Raw genomic sequence first — 18,062 nt, forward strand, 5'->3', positions numbered from 1 at the left:
GATGTCCCATTATTGACCAACCCCCTCCTCTGCAAGTAGAGCAGATGCAGCATCAGCCCTTCATCTGTGGGACCTTCACAGTGATGCTGTCGCTCACCTGAAGGAACTTAAGAAGAATCAAACCGGGAAGAAAAGGAAACAATCCTAGGAGATAAGGGAAATAACCCCTGATCTGTGATTCTCTTAAATATGAGAGCAGCTAAAAAATGAGCTTCATGTCACTGTACCATAGCAAATTTATAGATATGTGAAAGAAAGTGGGAATAGCCATTGCACCTGGGAAATTACATTGTACCAGTAACATGGCACACCATCTCCTGCGTTCAGCATGAAGTTCTAAGTTTTAGGGCAACAACCATGCCTCTTTGCTCTTTTTATTCCTCATAATCGTGTTTCACAACCCCAGCTGTTTGTCTAGCAGATGCTAAAATATTAACAAGAGACACATCCTCTCACTGAGGACATTTGAATATATGAGCAAGATATGTTCATCAAACATATCAATACCCGGTCTAAGAATTAGATTAGTTAGAGATTTTTTTACTAGGTTAGCCCTCAGGCTCTCTTTCAGTCTTCCATAGAAAACCGGCTACAGCTAATATATGTTGTGGGGTTTGGGGGGGATTGTTTGGTTTTGGTTTGTTTTTAAGGCATCCATATGTGTTCCAGGAAGGACCACCAGCAGCCTGAACCAGTAAAAAGCTCTTCTGGTCTTACACCTGCACCTCAGGGAGCGTAGTGGGACAGGTCACTCTTGGTCATGAGGGAGACATCGACTGTTAACATCCTCACTCCTTCTGTGTTACTTTTCAGGGAGCCTTCCGGATAAAAAATTTGATGTGGACAAGCGAGCAATGAATCTCGGGGATTTTAATGATATCATGAGGAAGGATCGATCTGGGTTCCGTCCACCTAATTCCAAAGACATGGGAACCACAGATAGTGGGCCTTATTTTGAGAAGGTGAGTTGAATCCTTGGTTTAAGATAATAATTCATGAGAACCACTTTGGTTCCCACTTGTCTTTTGATAATTAATTCCAGAAGGAAGCATAGAATTACTGAACTGAATGAGCGAGCAAAGCACAAACGCCACCTACTTTTGAATGGTGACATGAAAATAGCTGTTGTTGGCAGGTGATTAGGCAGCAGCTAGAACCATCTGTCTTTAGAATGTGAGTATTGTGAACAAGGTCTAAGTTTTGGGGAATTTATGAAGTTTGGAGGGGGGAAGTGATCTATTTATAGCGGGGGAAATGCACACTCAAAACACGTAGAAGAAATCCTAGAGGCAAATTTATTCTGAATTCTTTTTTCTGCTGTTGTGCAATTTACAAAAATAAATTTTTGGATCTTGTGCAAATAGTCTGTGTCTCCTAAGGCCTTGCCTTCTAGCTTTGTCGAGATGATCCAAAACTTTCTCCTTTGCTATTTCTAAGAGAGCTCTTTTGTCTTCTTTCTCCATTTCCATAATGATCTGTTTTTAGTTATGATGGTATACTTTTCAAATTCTCAACTACCTGCTTTAAACAAGTCATTTATACCTATCTGTTGGGATTTTTAACATTTCTAATGGAGGAGGTCATTCCTTGATTCAGAATACCAATTTGCAGTGTTCCTGGTCTTCAGAAGGCAGTTAAAACCAGAGTGTTTAGATCTGGCACATTTTTGACACCACAGTGCTGATCCAGACAGCAACATATCCGCACGAAGACTGCCGTGGCTTCTGTTTCGGCAGCCACGTAGTTAGAGCAATCAATACTAGATGCATGAAAATGAAGTGTCTGGCAATTTTTATCTTAGTGCAATGGACAGAATGTGTTAACTAACTTAGAGGATAAGAATCTATAGGAAAGAGGATGACAGATGGTGTCTGTTGGGCAAAGTATCATGACTATTATCAGATCCAAATTCTATCCTCGTTTACTGCTAATACACTCTAACCTTGTTTATTCCTGGTGTTTCTCTTTTCCCTTCTTGCATTCTGTTGCTTCACTAACCAACACTCACTGTGATTGGCTAACTACTACTACTTTTCAGCTGACTTTGCCTTTCTCCAATCAAGATGGGTGCCTTGGGGATGAGGCTCCCTGCTCTCCCTTCTCCCCTTCTCCCAGCTACAAGCTGTCTCCCTCTGGTTCCACACTACCCAACGTCAGCCTTGGAGCAATCGGCACAGGGCTCAACCCCCAAAACTTCGCTGCTAGACAAGTAAGGAGGCCTCTCAAATTTATAACTGCTTGGCTGTGGCCTCGCCTTGGCCCTGGTCTGCAGTTTATTGCATCATTTGTCTGTCTTGGGAAATTTGTTGATTACTGAATGCACAGAATGATATTAAGTATAGGCTTTAGCTCTTTCAGCCCATAGAACCCATCTCTCTTCATGTTTCTCAACATGGGTTTTATTTTAAATATGTTTCTTTTGTCTTCCCATTTTTGGTCATAAGTTTACGTTTAATAGTTAACTAATGACTGGCTTAGGAAAATGTTAAAGAAGCTTACAGGTACCTTCTATCATCTAATTTAGCATCATATTTGCCATTTTTGAACGTTTGATTGAATGGCAAGACTACTTGTGAGGTCTTTTCAATCTAATAAAATTGCTAATTAGAAAGCAGCAGCAAAACTAGTAAGATTAAATATTGGAGGGTTACAGCATCTTAAGAATCCAGTGTCCTTAAGTATCATATTACCCAGAGAAAGGTAACTTACATGTTAGATAATGAAGCTTTAAGAAGACCGATGTTGCCCAGCGTTTGATTCAGCTTGGAGCAGCGCCTTTCCTGGGGTTGGATCTGTCAGTCCTCCAAGGAAGGGCTGTGCAGCAGAAACAGGACTGGCAGGGCTGGCCTGATCATGCCGCCTCGCCTTTACAGGCCCAGGCGGACAGAGCAGGCCTCTGTCTGTCACCTTGCCGTAGCTCTGTTGTAGTTTTTGTGGAGAAAACCAGGAATTTGGGGACAATTTCTTTGTGACAGTGGCTCCAGTGATACTTTCCTGGCCTTAGCTCCATGACTACTTACTTGTCCTTCTGCTTTCATCTCTGAATGTCACAGAAGGACATTTAATTATTAGTTGCGTCCATTATGTTTGCACGTGATGACTTTTCACATAGAAATGAAAGGATGGTATAAAACACCTCTTACGCTATAGTCCTCAAGACGCATATAGATCGTTCATATGCTTTCTAATTGTTGCCTTAGCACATTTTAAAAATGGACTATATTATATCCATGTGTTCAGATTGCTTAACTCTGGATTGAGAGTTATAGGTAGTTTTTTGTTTTCTTCCTTGATATTTCGCTCTTTTTCCTAATGTTTCCACAGAGGACATGGCTGTGTATTACTTATATAAACAGAGAAGAAACAATTATATCGATTTTGGTGGGGAGGAGGGCTCTTTTGGGTTGAGATATATCAAATAGAAGATAGTCTTAATACTCTTGGTTAATGGTAATCATAAGTATTCTCCCAGGATCACCTGATTATCAGATACTTATAGTACATAAACTTCAGTATAAGTGACCAGCCAAACTAGCTGTGCACTGGACTCTAAAAAAAGGTCATTTCTCTTCATTTTTTTGATCTGTGGATTGCTACAAAGTCCATTGTGAACCAAGTTGATTATACATGTTCTATCCAAATATGGTTATGGTTTTTTCACACTATTTTCATGCAGAGTTAACATACTTCATAATTTCAAAATAAAATTTGAGGGTTTTTCCGAAATTACAGAAGATTTCAATTAGCTTGATAACCTTGTTTTTAATCTATATACCTTTCTAAGTTAAACATTGTAGTTGAGGCAAACATCACCAATAATTATTAGGCTCAGGTCATCATTAAAGCCTCACATACAACAGTGAAGCTTTAGAAATAGCCAGATAAGCCACCATTTATATATACATATGCTTTTGATGCTGGTTTTCCTAATCTCTAAATATAGTTTTTTAAAATAAGATTGGATTGGGCTTCCCTGGTGGCGCAGTGGTTGGGAGTCCGCCTGCTGATGCAGGGGACATGGGTTCATGCCACGGTCTGGGAAGATCCCACATGCCACGGAGCGGCTGGGCCCGTGAGCCATGGCCGCTGAGCCTGCGCGTCCGGAGCCTGTGCTCCGCAATGGGAGAGGCCACAACGGTGAGAGGCCCGCGTACTGCAAAAAAAAAAAAAAAAAGACTGGATTTGTATGATTACCATTAAATACATTACTGTGCAAAATAGCTACTTCTGAGCCAAGAAGATGACCAACTTGTGATGCCAAAGGTTCCATATTAAAAAATAGAGAAGATGGGAATTCCCTGGTTGGCCTAGTGTTTAGAATTCTGGGCTTTCACTGCCATGGCCCAGGTTCCATCCCTGGTCGGGGAACTGAGATCTCACCAGGCACATGCCACAGCCAAAAAATAAAATAGCAAGATTTAACAGTAAATAATGAATAAAAATGATCTAAAAAGGGTTTTATTTTTTTAAAAAAGGTATTTTTTGATAAACTTATGTTGACTTATCTTTGTTATTATCTGTATCAGATATATCCAAGTGTTTGGTATGGCTTTAGAGACACTTGATAATGAAAACCTAAAACCTTTGGTGGGAGTGGGATGGACTCTTTCTCCTAGGAATAGGAAAGTAGGGCTTGATTTTACAAAAACCAAAAAAGGTAAATTCTTTGTAATACCTCTTACCAGAAAGAGAGGTTGAAATTTAAAACGACCCATACAGAGCAGTTTGGAGCCCTGCAAAACATAGGTTCTGGCAAGGACTTTAGCTGTCAGAAACCCCACCATCCAGGAGCCATCCATGAATAATTAACATCTAATAACAAGGTCATTACTTTGATAGTAAAGTGTGAGAATGATCTCAGTGGAATAGTCTTAGCAAAATAAATGTTTCCTATTTTCCTGGGAAGAATTAGTAGCTAAGCTCCAGACTACCAGGATCTCAGAAAAGTTAGAACTGAGCCATTTCACCTCAGAATGACAAGTTTGATTAGTAAGACAGGAGAGACAGAGACATTAGAGTTTCTAGAACTAAAGGTCTTTTCATGTTTAAACAGTCCTCTGGGAGATTTAAAATTCATGGTGGATCTTTGATTTTCTTTTATGAGATGTACACAGATTTTAATTGCCATTTCTACTTTATATTCATAATCATTTTTATTTTCAATACTTTTAAGTTCATTAATTCCCCTGAAGCAGTCCCTTAATCTATTTTGAATCATTAAGCCATCAAAATATCTTTGGTGCTCTAGAACTTAAGGACAAAATTCTTCTTTAAAATTGCCTTAATCCCCACGATTCCAGGGATAAGATGATGGTGATGACCTTAGCTCAGAGCTCACAGACTTGGTATAAGCAGTGGTGTAGCTGTCTTCACTGACGGTGTTCAGTGGGACGTTTGTTTTCAAGTGTATGAAATTGGTGGGTCATGGATGTTTGCAAATGATGTGCTCATCCTACAGACCAGGGCTTGATTGAGTTTCTGGGAGTACAAAGAGGGAAATATTAAGCTGGTGGTGGAAGTACAGGATGGAAGATAACTGTAATATGATTTGATGATGGATCCTATCAAAGAGTTTTCAAGTGTTTTGAGAATGTAGAGGTGGGCTCAGTGAATCTGAATGTGCAATGAGGAATGTTTGGGAGAAGACTTTGTTGATGAGTTTGACCTCTGAGCTGGGCCTTGAAGAGGCCAAGTGAAGATGGTATAGAAAACTACGTCGGGCAGCATCAAGTATCGAATATGATTTCTTTGCTTCTCTGCTAGAAACAAGTCAGAAAGGAAGGGCCATATATACATATATATATACATATATATACATATATACAGCCCAGCTTTTTATAGCTCTTTGGTTGGAGCAGTCTAGAACTGCTTCAATGAGTTGATCATCCAGAGATCAGGGAGCTAAGCTTGTTTTTTGACTAGACTGATAGTCATACATTTGAATGAGAAGTTACAGGTGAGTAATGTTTTGTTTTGGTAGCCCTGGAATGATTTTTCACTTTTTCCGTTTCTTCCTTTTTTATCTCACTCCGTGGTTGATTCACATTTCCTCCTCTAGTAAAGAAGGGACCAGGCAGACCCAGGACAGGGAAGGGTGCTCGGATCTGGAGTAGGGTCCTCAGGGAGCTAGGCTCACAGTTGGGTGGCACTGATTTTATGATTGAATCAGCGAATTCAGAGAAGTCATATCATAGTATTGTGTTACAACTGATATTATTCACAAGCCTGCATTTTTACTCAGTTGCTTTTTAAGGTGCGTCTCAGGTTATATAGTTTGAGAATAAATTCGGTAAACCCAATCTTAAAAAAGAAAGTAGTTAAATAAATGTTATACTGCCTGTACCTTTCAATAACAACAACAACAAAGTAGTGTTTTTTCTAACATTCGACTAAGTTTAATGCTTTTGGTTTATAGAATGCATCAGACTGCAGGGGTGGTGATGATATGCCCATGATTGGATTTGAATACTTTTCTGAGCATTCTGAGATCAGGAGTTTTTTTCAGTTGTAAAATTCTGTGATTCCACGGAACACGGGATATGATTCTTCTGAGGGAGAGAAAACCTGAACTGTTTCTTATTTGTGTTTTCTTATGTTAACAAAAAGCCTCACCGTCGCTGTTCCGTTGACAGGGTGGCAATCATGGTTTGTTTGGAAATAGCACAGCACAATCGAGAGGCGTGCACACCCCCGTGCAGCCACTGAATTCTTCTCCTAATCTCCGGGCGCAAGTGCCTCCCCAGTTCATTTCCCCCCAGGTAAGCCGTTCATGGATCCACAACTCATAAGTAAAAGTCCAGGTGGTTACTAGTTGTCAACTGACTGGTTTTGTGGGCGTAAAAGGAATAACAGTTACCCATCTAAAATGGGAAAAATCCGGATGCCAGGGATCAAGATTTTTAGAACAAGATGGCAAATCTCGTTTGTTTTTTTTATTGTATCGTGCATACAAAGTAGATGTTTTTACATGAAAAGCATTATGATTATATTCCTTTTAGATCTCCTGTATATTTTCCCAATGCTATATTGATTTTTAAACTGTGTATAATTAAAACTACTGTGTAAATTCCGATGTGTCAACATTCAGAAGTTGGTTGCCCTCAAGGCTTCACAGGGTAATTGCCAGGTTCTGGGTTATTCTGAAAAGTTTTGAGGAGATACATACTAAAACACTGACTGGGTGTTCTAGGGGGCGTTCAAGAACTAATGAAGCGGCAGAGACTTATTCACAGAGCAACTTTGTGTAGGACACGGTCTTTTGGGTACCATGGGAACCCTTTAGGACCCTCTATTAGCAGGAGATTGGACGAGTTGTTCGGGGGTATAGGTGAGAGATTTGTGCCAGTCTACCACATACCGCCTCTCATACACCTTTGTGGGAAACAGGTCTGAGGAGCAAAGTAAAAGCTGATAAGCCCAAGTAAAGATTCAGTGTGTGAATCAAGATCAAGAGCTTTGAGTCTGTCCCATCGTATAAGAGGGGGTGGGATACTTATTAGATCCAGCCAACAGGTTGTGAAGGATCAGGTTTTGTTGTTTGTTTTTTGATACATCTTGTAAGACAGAAGCTTAAAATGTTTATTTGAAACCATAATCTATAGATTTCAAATCCTGCTTTGGACGTTGAGTCTGTCCATCTTGGTAGAGGAAGGAATGTTGATCGTACCCCTGCCCGCATCTTCACGGTCCTGTCTGGAGTCCTCTTAGGTCTCTCTTGTTCCCCTTCCCTTTCTCTTGAGTTCCACTCATCCTTCAAGTCCCAGGTAGAGCTGTTCCTGACTTCCCCAGCCCTTTACAGTGGCAGTGTCTTACCTTTTGGAGCACTTGCCAACATGCCTTGCCATCAGGCCAACAGCCGTCCATGGTTATCGAACGTCTGCAGTGTTCCAGGTTGTGTGTTGGCAGTGCATGGTTGAAGAAAACACTGCCTCTCCCATCGCTGCCTCCTGGAGTTGTGGCGGTGATGGCAGAGTAGTCGGTAGATAGCGTGCTGCATGGAAAAGCTTAACAGAGTTTGGGGAGCAGGGTGGGACCTCACACTAGCAGTGACATTTAAGCTGGGTCTTGAAGAACGAGTCAGAGTTCGCTGGGCACAGCCAGATGAAAGGTGCCTTCCAGGAGGCAGGAGCAGCTTGTGCAGGGGGCAGTAATATCTGGAAGGACACGGCACGTTTGGGGAAATGCAGTTAGTGTGAGTAGTTAGTTTGAGCTTGTGGAAGTGTAGGTATGCTGTCTAGAATGGAATAGGAAGAAGATAGTCAGGAAGTTTGGGGCCAAATTTGGAACGGTTTTGTTTGTCTTGCTAAGTAGTTTGGACTTTGTCCTTTGGTCACCATGGTTTGTAACATTATCTTGGCTGCTACTTAAAAACACAGTTTCTGGGTCTTCCTCAATCTACTGAGACACAGAGTCTTGGGTGTTGGGGCCTCACCACCCCCAGGGGATTTTTACATGCTCCCTAGAGTCTGGCTGCTCCTGCTAAAGATAATATAGTGTTAGGCAAGATTTCTCAACTGAGTGGCAGTATAGGAAAATTTAAATTTTGGAAAAATAACACCATGATATAGACGACATGTTTGAATGACAGAATCACTAGAGCAAAGGAGATCAGTTATGAAGCTAGTGCAGGAGTCCAGATAAGATAGTAGCAGTCAGGGGGACTTCCCTGGTGGCACAGTGGTTAAGACTCCATACTTCAAATGCAGGGGGCCCGGGTTCGATCCCTGGTCAGGGAACTAGATCCCACATGCATACTGCAACTAAGAGTTTGCATGCCACAACTAAGGAGCCCACAAGCCACAACTAAGACCTGTCGCAAATAAATGAATGAATGAATGAAACACAGCATGAAATTAAAAAAAGATAGTGGCAGTGGGAATTAAGACCTCCTTGTGAAGGTCACTGGTGATCTTTGTGTTGTGGAATACAGTGATCTGTTCCCCAGTTTGTACTCATGTATCAGCATTTGACACAGTGGATCACTCCCTCCTTTTTGAAATAATTCATTTGGCTTTCAGACACCTTCTGTATTGGTTCTCCACCTGCCTTTTCTTGTCTTTCTGCTTTACAAGTTCTTCCTCACTTCCCCAGTGTTTAAACATCAGAGTACCCCAGCCTCAATATCTGAACCTCTTCTCACCACTTACATCCACTTTTAGGTGATCTCACCCAGTGGAATGACTTTAAAATACTGACAGTTCCAAAACTGTGACTTCACCCTAGATCTCTCTTCTGAACCCCAAAGACTTCTGGCCATCTTTAGTAGGATGCCTTATAGGCATCTGAAGTGAACACGCCCAAAACAGAACTTCCTGTTTCATCCCACTCTCCCCTCAAAACATCCTCTTCCTCCAAGCACCTGGCAGTCTCATCCTGCAGGTGCTCAGGCCAGAGCTGGTTGTGAGTTCTCACAGCGCACAACCAATCCAGCAACAAATCCTCCCTTCAAAACTTCATCCAGCGTCCGACCATTTCCTACTGTGACCATGGTCTCCTGACTGATCCCCCCGCTTCATCCCATACTTGCCCCCTCGAGTCTTGTTTTCTGCCCCGAGTTCACACCGATCCTCTAAGACCTCACTGTCCAGTGTAGCCATTAGCCGCATGAGCACTTGAAATGTGACTTGTGGAATGGAAGAACTGAATTTTGGTTTCAGTGAATTTAAATAGCCACACCAGATTAGTGCCTACCGTATGGACAGTGCAGATGTGGGACATTTCTGTCATCACAGAAAGTGAAGGTAAATCATGTTACTGCTTTACCGGGACCCCTCTCCTGGCTCCCTCTCTCACTGAGAATACAAAGCCAGCTCTTCACTGTGGTCTTTGGGGCTCTTGGTGACCTCCCTGCCCCCCATACTTGCCGCTCTCCTGTTCGTCCAGACCTCTCCAGCCAGCTGGCCCCAGTGCAGGGAACATACTCCCAGAATGCTCTTCTCCCAGATTGGCACATGGCTCCGTCTTTATTTCCTTCAGAGCTCTGCTTCAGTCCCGCCTTATCAGGGAGGCTGTCCCAGGCTGTGTATAGTACACCACCACCACCGTTACTCACCCCTACCCCACCCCCAGGAGGGTAATAAGCTTCACAGCGGCAGGATCTGTGGCTGCTCTGGGTTGCTGCATACTGAACATCGACAACTGTGCAGGGCATGTATTTTAAGTTCAGTAAGTATATGTCAAGTCACAGGAGGATGCATTTCAGAATGATCTAGAAAGTGGAATTGTTAGGAAAGCACAGTGAACTTAGTCTGAGAGACTTAGGGTCTCCAAATCTCTTTATGACCAAAGTATGTGCTCTACTTGGAAAAGAAAAGTACTTGCGTTCTCCTACATTTTTGAAATGTGTTTATTTAGCAGAACATGGTTAACATAAAAATTCTTTCTTTTAAAAAAATTTATTTATTTATTTTTATTTGGCTGTGCCGGGTCTTTAGTTGCAGCATGCGGGATCTTTGTTGCATATGTGAGCTTTTAGTTGCGGCATGCATGCAGGATCTATCTCCCCCACCAGGGATTGAACCCAGACCCCCTGCATTGGGAGCACAGAGTCTTAATCGCTGGACCACCAGGGAAGTCCCAGAAAAAAATTCTTCCCAAAACTACCCTCCCACCCCACTGGACGCAATGACAAGAATTATTTTTACGTAATCCCCTATCCAGACTTTGTTCGTACACAGGCATGCTTTTCACATAACTGCATTCATGGTCACAGCAGCCTGCTATTTTCATTAACATTGGGTCATAACATTTTCTGGTTACTAATATAGTCTTCAAGTTGATCATTCTTAATGAACAAAGCAAAATGTTCCATCAGGTAGACTTGATTTGATTTCCCTTTCCCAATTATTGGATATTGTTTCTAATTTTTCACTGTCATAAGTAACGCTGTAGAGAAATCCTTTATACATAGATCTTTGCCCACATTATTTCTAAATTTAGTTGCCCAGAATGAAATTTCTGGGTCAAAGCACATGAACATTTAAAATTCTTTTTTTTTCTTTTTTAAATCCATTCCCCAGACCTTCTTTTATTTTATTTTTATAAATTTATTTATTTATTTATTGGCTGCGTTGGGTTTTTGTTGCTGCGCGTGGACTTTCTCTAGTTGCGGTGAGCGGGGGCTACTCTTTGTTGCCATGCATGGGCTTCTCATTGCGGTGGCTTCTCTTGTTGCGGAGCACGGGCTCTAGGCGCACAGGCTTCAGTAGTTGTGGCACACAGGCTCAGTAGTTGTGGCACACAGGATCATTAGTTGTGGCTCGCGGGCTCTAGAGTGCAGGCTCAGTAGTTGTGGTGCACAGGCTTAGTTGCTCCGCGGCATGTGGGATCTTCCTGGACCAGGGCTCAAATCTGTGTCCCCTGCATTGGCAGGTGGATTCTTAACCACTGCACCACCAGGGAAATCCCTGAACATTTAAAATTCTTAACGAGTGACTTCCCTGGTGGTACAGTGGTTGAGAATCAGCCTGCCAATGCAGGTGACACGAGTTCGAGTACTGGTCCGGGAAGATCCCACATGCCGCGGAGCAACTAAGCCCGTGTGCCACCACTACTGAGCCCATGTGCCTAGAGCTCGTGCTCCGCCACAAGAGAAGCCACTGCAATGAGAAGCTCATGAACCTCAATGAAGAGTAGCCCTCACTCGCCGCAACTAGAAAAAGCCCATGCACAGCAACGAAGACCCAATGCAGCCCAAAATAAATAAATAAATTTATAAAATTCTTGATGAATATTACCAAATTTTACATCCATTTTAACCGCTTTTTAGGGACAGTCAGTAATGTAAACATAGGAAGAAGATATTGAAACTCATCTTTAAGATTTGTTACAAATGTTCCATACCATGTTTTTTTTCTACCTTGCCTTTTTCTTCCTGTTACTCAAATGTTCAGAAAGTAACATATTCTAGAGGTGTTTGTCTTGCTTTTATTTTTATTTATTTTTTAATAAAGAGACTTTTTTTTTTTTACTTTTATTTATTTTTGGCTGCATTGGGTCTTCATTGCTGCTCACAGGCTTTCTCTAGTTGCGGCGAGCAGGGGCTACTCTTCGTTGTGGTGTGCGGGCTTCTCATTGCAGTGGCTTTTCCTGTTGTGGAGCACGGGCTCTAGGCACACAGGCTTCAGTAGTTGTGGTGCACAGGCTTAGTTGCTGTGCAGCATGTGGATCTTCCCGGACCAGGGATCAAACCCATGTCCCCTGCATTGGCAGGAGGATTCTTATCCACTGCGCCACCAGGGAAGTCTGTCTTGCTTTTAAATTGCTGTCATTTTGCACTTGTAACGCTTCATTAAATGCCATATTCACTCCCAACTAGAGCTTCACTTTCTCCAGCCCAGCTGGAGATTGAAAGGATTTTAAGCCAGAATAATTAATTCCCTGCCATGGGAATGTGCAAGCCTGCACTTTAATTACTCTGCAACCCAGGTATGAATAGTCATTTGCCAGGTGCCCAGTGAAGCATCTGTCTGGTCCTTTGTATTCACTGGAGGAGGACAGTATATGTGAATCTGAAGAAGGGAGAAGTTGAGGGCTTCCCTGGTGGTACAGTGGTTGGGAGTCTGCCTGCTGATGCAGGGGACATGGGTTCGAGCCCTGATCTGGGAGGGTCCCACGTGCTGCGGAGCAGCTGGGCCCGTGAGCCACAACTACTGAGCCTGCGCGTCTGGAGCCTGTGCTCCGCAACGAGAGAGGCCAAGATAGTGAGAGGCCCGTGCACCGCGATGAAGAGTGGCCCCCGCTTGCCACAACTGGAGAAAGCCCTCGCACAGAAACGAAGACCCAACACAGCCAAAAAAATAAATAAATAAACAAGCCAATAAAAAAAAATTTTTTTTGAAATAAATTTTAAAAAAAAGAAGAGAGAAGTTGAGCAGTGCTAGATAGGAAGTCCTCAAAGTACAACCTTGATAGTCTTTATAACTGTCAATTTATAGAACATATGAGATGCTGACATTTAAATTAAAGAATAAAAATACATTGTGTTAGCATTTCTTTAAGGTCTTTCTGTATCTGTCTATCTGTAAATAATATGTTTCATGTTCCCTTTTTTGAACTTTAAGTAATGAAATCATACAGTGTGTAGCCTTCTCTGACTTTTTTACTTGATAATGCTTGTAAGATTTTCCCATGTTGATTTAGGCAGTTGTGGTTCATACTGTATTCTACTATATGAATATACCATCCTTCATTTACCTTTTCTACCCTACTATCGATAGACATTTGGGTTGTTTCCAGATTTTTGCTATTATGAGCAGTGCTGCTGTGAATATTCCTCTATTTGTCTCCTAGGATGAATTTCTCTAGGGTACTGCTGGGTCATGGGCATGTTTTACTTTGAATGGTGGTTTCTTTAGCTAGTTTTGAGTAGTAGGAATAGTAAGGAAGGTGGTGGGATCATGGGCTCGTGGCAAGGGGTAGCATGCATTCTCAAGACTGAAGAGAAACGGTAATCAGGAGACGAGCTGATTTGTCCAGTAGGTCTTTTAAAACTGAAAGAGGGGGCTTCCCTGGTGGCACAGTGGTTAAGAATCCGCCTGCCAATGCAGGGGACACAGAGGTTCAAGCCCTGGCCGGGGAAGATCCCACATGCCGCGGAGCAACTAAGCCTGTGCGCCACAACTACTGAGCCTGAGCTCTAGAGCCCACAAGCCACAACTACTGAACCCACGTGCCACAACTACTGAAGCCTCCTGCGCCCCTAGAGCCCGTGCTCTGCAACAAGAGAAGCCATGACAATGAGAAGCCCGCGCACCGCAACGAAGAGTAGCCCCCGCCCGCCGCAACTAGAGAAAGCCCACGCACAGCAACAAAGACCCAACACAGCCAAAAATAAATAAATAAATAAATTTATTTTTAAAAACTGAAAGAGGGCTTCCCTGGTGGCACAGTGATTAAGAATCCGCTGCCAATGCAGGGGACTCGGGTTCGAGCCCTGGTCCGGGAACATCCCGCATGCCACAGAGCAACTAAGCCCATGCGCCACAACTACTGAGCCTGCGCTCTAGAGCCCACGAGCCACAACTACTGAAGCCTGTGAGCCACAACTCCTGAAGCCCGCACGCCTAGAGCCCGTGCTCCACAACAAGAGAAGCCACTGCAATGAGAAGCCACGCACAGCAACGAAGACCCAATGCAGCCAAAAATAAATAAGTTAAATTAAAAAAAAAATAAAACTGAAAGAAGGGAGGAGAAATGACAGTTCAGACAATGGCTCTTTATTTTGGAGGCCAGTAGATTGGGAAAGAAAATAAGCAAAGGAGATTTCCCATGAATCATAGATGAAAGCTTTGGAAAGGAAGTCAGAAACACGCTGATCAGTACAGACAGCCTGGAGCGGCACTGTCCAGTAGAAATGTAACACAAGCCACATAATGGGATTTAAAGTTTTTAGTAGCCCCATTTAAAAGATAAAAAGAAACTGGTAAAGTTAATTTAATAATATATATTCTTTAAACCAATATATCTAAATTATTATCATTTCAACCTTTACTCCGTGTTTTTAAATTATATTAAAATTTTTACTTTCCTTTTTTTAATACCAAGTCTTTGAAATCTGGTGTGTATTTTACACTTAAAACACATCTCGGGACTTCCCTGGCAGACCAGTGGTTGGGACTCCACGCTTCCACTGCAGGAGGGCATGGGTTCGATCCCTGGCTGGGGAACTAAGATCCTGCATGCCACGTGCTGCGGCCAAAAAAAAAAAAACAACCCACATCTCCACTTAGGTTAGCCATGTTTCAGCTGCTCAGTAGCCACATGAGGCTAGTAGTTAACATACCAAATGGCACAGGCCTGCAAACAGAGTTATTGTATTCGTTTCTTTTCTAGAAACTGCCACAGCAAATGACCACAAACTGGGTAGCTTAAAACAACAGACATTTATTCTCTTACAAGTTCTGGAGGCTAGACATCTGATAGCAAGGTGTCATCAGGGTTGGTTCCTACTGCAGGCTCCAGAGGAGCGTCTGCTCCGTGCCTCTCTCCTAGTTTCTGGGGCTGCTGGCAGGGCTTGGTGTTCCTTGACATGTAAATGCGTCACTCCCATCGCCACCTCCACATTCACGTGGCATTCTTCCCTGTGTGACTCTGGACTTTCTCTTCATCTAAGGACACCAGTCATTGGATTAGGGCCCACTGTAATCCATTATGTCCTCATCTGAAACTTGATTATGTCTACAAAGATCCTACTTTTGAATAAGGTCACATTTCTGAGATCACAGTTGGGCATGAATTTGGGGGGTGGGGGACACAGTTCAACCTGGTATGGTTGCTAAACCAAATGAATTTAAGATTTACACTGTGAAGGTAAGAAATACGATTTCATGAGTCACTGAGGTATGGTCTAAGACTCTGGTTTAGAATATGGTGTGATAGCGTAGGATATATCTCCATTCGTAGCCTCCTTCCCTGTCCCCGACCGCTCCCACCCCCCACCAAACAAAAAAAAGAAAACATTTTAATACAGTGAGGGTAGAACCATTATATCAGAGACAATAAGTTAAGCCACACTGGTGACCATTTGGGTGAACTCAAAGGAGAGATGAAGAAGAATTATTATTTGAGATGAGTTGTGGAAGGTGTGTCCCTCATGCTGGCCATAAAACTCGTGCAGCAGTAAAGTGCACAGTAATGGTGTGCCTGCTTTGAGGTCCTGTCTGCTAGGGGTCTGTTAAAATAGAAAATCAAATAAGGTGGGTTTTTGTTTTGTTTCGTTTTTTTAAGTCAGTTTATCTTTTTTTTTTAATTAAAGTATAGTTGATTTACAATGTTGTGTTAGTTTCAGGTGTACAGCAAAGTGGTTCGGTTATATATATCTATATATCTGTTCTTTTTCAGATTCTTTTCCATTATAGGTTATTACAAGATATTGAATATAGTTCCCCATGCTATAAAGTAGGTCCTTGTTGTTTATCTGTTTTTTATATAGTAGCATCAAACAAGTTTTTTAATTGGTTGGCAACACTCAGCATCTTGTAGAGAGTAGAGAGGAAGCAGCTGGGAAAACTATTACTTTAAATCAAAATACTTTCCAAAATGAGAGAATTGATAGTTTAAATGCAAGTGCCTGAGATCTTGGAAGAAAATGAGTTGGTGAGCCAAGTATAGGAAACTTGAACTTAGATGTTTTTAGACTAGAAAGTGTCAAATAAAAGATAGGCAGATATTCTTGAGAATGTAGCAGAGACGGTGACTCAAAAGTATTAGGAAGCTGAAGAATTTAACTTTGACTGTGATGCTAAAGAAAGGTAACATGGGAAGACCCCATGGCCTTCTGATGAAAGCTTTCTGATGAGTCACGTTTTATAGGGTCATTTTTAAAAGATGGAAAGTAAGGGTATGCAAGCAAGGGTGAATGTGTGAGAGTCATGCTGGGAGATTAAAACACAAAATAAGTTGAGTCTTGTAAAAAGTGCCTTAGAGCTTGGTTTGGTGCAATGTGGTGACTGGGAAAGGAATCATAGCTTTGGACTCTTCATATAATGCTGACTGATTAAGTGGAAAGAAAATTTTTACTGCTTTTGTCTTCTCTGTTAAGAATAAGGGTGTTCAACCGAAAGGGTTTAAGATGCATTAAATCCTACAGCAGAGAAAGAATTTGTGGAAAGAATTGCAGAGCCCTGACTGTGATCTTTGAAGAATGCTTGGGGTCTTCAAGGAGGAGGGTTTAATAATGACAACCCCTCTTTCTTGCCCAAATCCTGAATTTTTAAGACAAAAAGAGGAAGGCTTCCAGGGGCCTAAACGTCCCCTTTACTACCGAGAAAGCTGATACTGGAGAATGTGAGCTTCCTAATACTGAATTCCAAACTTACCCCCTAGTAACTGGAATAGGGTAGTCCTCCCTGTGGGCTTGCTGCCAGGATGTAAGGGAAAGAGGCCCAGAGTGTTATGATAAAGGTGGATGCCCCTCTGTGTGGAGCCTCAGGTCAGCAGTGGGAAAGAAGCACCCCTCCCCTACAATGAAGTAAGGAGAATGGGGGAATTTTTTTTTTTTTTCTAATTTTGAAAGAACAAGGAAAGTGGCTTAAAGACTGATGAACTTGTTGCCAATTCCAAGCAAGATTCTAGAAAAGATTATCAAAAACATGGTTTCTAGGCACCTGTACTAGGAATCGAGAATCGTAGTTTGCTAACATATTTGAACTTAACTCGTTTTCTTCACTGATTGGTAAAAAAATTTTGGATTATAGGAACGATAAAGTTGTTGTATCTCTATTTTGACAAGTCATTAGACAAGCTGTCTAAAACAGTTGTGTTGATTAGAAATGAATGACTATTCCTGGACTTAGACCAGTTTCAGGTTGGAAGGACGTTTTTAGTGGCACGTGACTAAATTTATCTTCAGCTCTGTCAAGTTCAACATTCCTGTCAGTCACCAGATGGGGAAACTCAAACTGGGAATAAGTGAAATAATAGGTAGAAAATAACTTGGTGGGGTGACTGTTACTAAGTTAAAATATGAGAGGTTCATTCATCTAATAGGTGTTTATCGACCATCTGCTATGTGCCATGCATATAAAGATAAATGTAAAGTCCTAAGGATCAAAACATAAATTAATAAAATTTTTAAACCCAGCTGCTTAAAAATTACATGGGGGAGTAAAACGCCCCATGTAATTTTAATCTGATGCCCCATCTACAATTTTAATATTGTAGATTTTAATTGACAGTAGGCTTAATGTGTGAGTTAGGAGTTATGATAGTTGAGATTGTAGGAACTGTTAAAAGCATGGCTTTTAGAAGAATAGTTAGTGATGGCCAGGTCTACCCAGTATTAGACAACGTTGGGAAATGGCTTTTCTGTCCTGGGCTCTGCGTTGAGAAATTGAATGAGATACAGGTGAGAGAACTGATCATATGTAGCCTGGAGATGAGATGCAGGGGAGCTGTAATCATTGTCTGGACATCTGAAGAACCATCCTGTGAAATAATATGAACATGTACGGAGTGCATTTCTAAGCATTTGACACGGACTAACTCGTAAAATCCTCAAACAACCGTTTTGGAGATAAGGAAAGTGAGGCTTAGAAAGGTTTAGTAAGTCACTTGCTCTGAGT

The 18,062-nt window shown here is 41.9% G+C and overlaps 1 protein-coding gene across 16 annotated transcripts in view; it reads left to right on the forward strand.

The window, feature by feature from the left end:
* Positions 1 to 18,062, forward strand: part of TNRC6B (trinucleotide repeat containing adaptor 6B) — a 251,404-nt gene that overhangs the window by 209,981 nt on the left and 23,361 nt on the right. For 11 of the 16 annotated variants that reach the window (XM_033404923.2, XM_033404928.2, XM_049693900.1 and 8 more), the window contains 3 exons: positions 814 to 962; positions 2,039 to 2,209; positions 6,633 to 6,758. In XM_033404923.2, coding sequence (XP_033260814.1) covers positions 814 to 962; positions 2,039 to 2,209; positions 6,633 to 6,758 — 446 coding nt within the window. The remainder of the gene's footprint in view (positions 1 to 813; positions 963 to 2,038; positions 2,210 to 6,632; positions 6,759 to 18,062) is intronic. The other 5 variants (XM_012536632.3, XM_049693904.1, XM_012536628.3 and 2 more) reach the window with 2 other exon arrangements.

This window comes from Orcinus orca, chromosome 11, assembly GCF_937001465.1.
Source record: "Orcinus orca chromosome 11, mOrcOrc1.1, whole genome shotgun sequence".
NCBI classification, from domain to species: Eukaryota; Metazoa; Chordata; class Mammalia; order Artiodactyla; family Delphinidae; genus Orcinus; species Orcinus orca.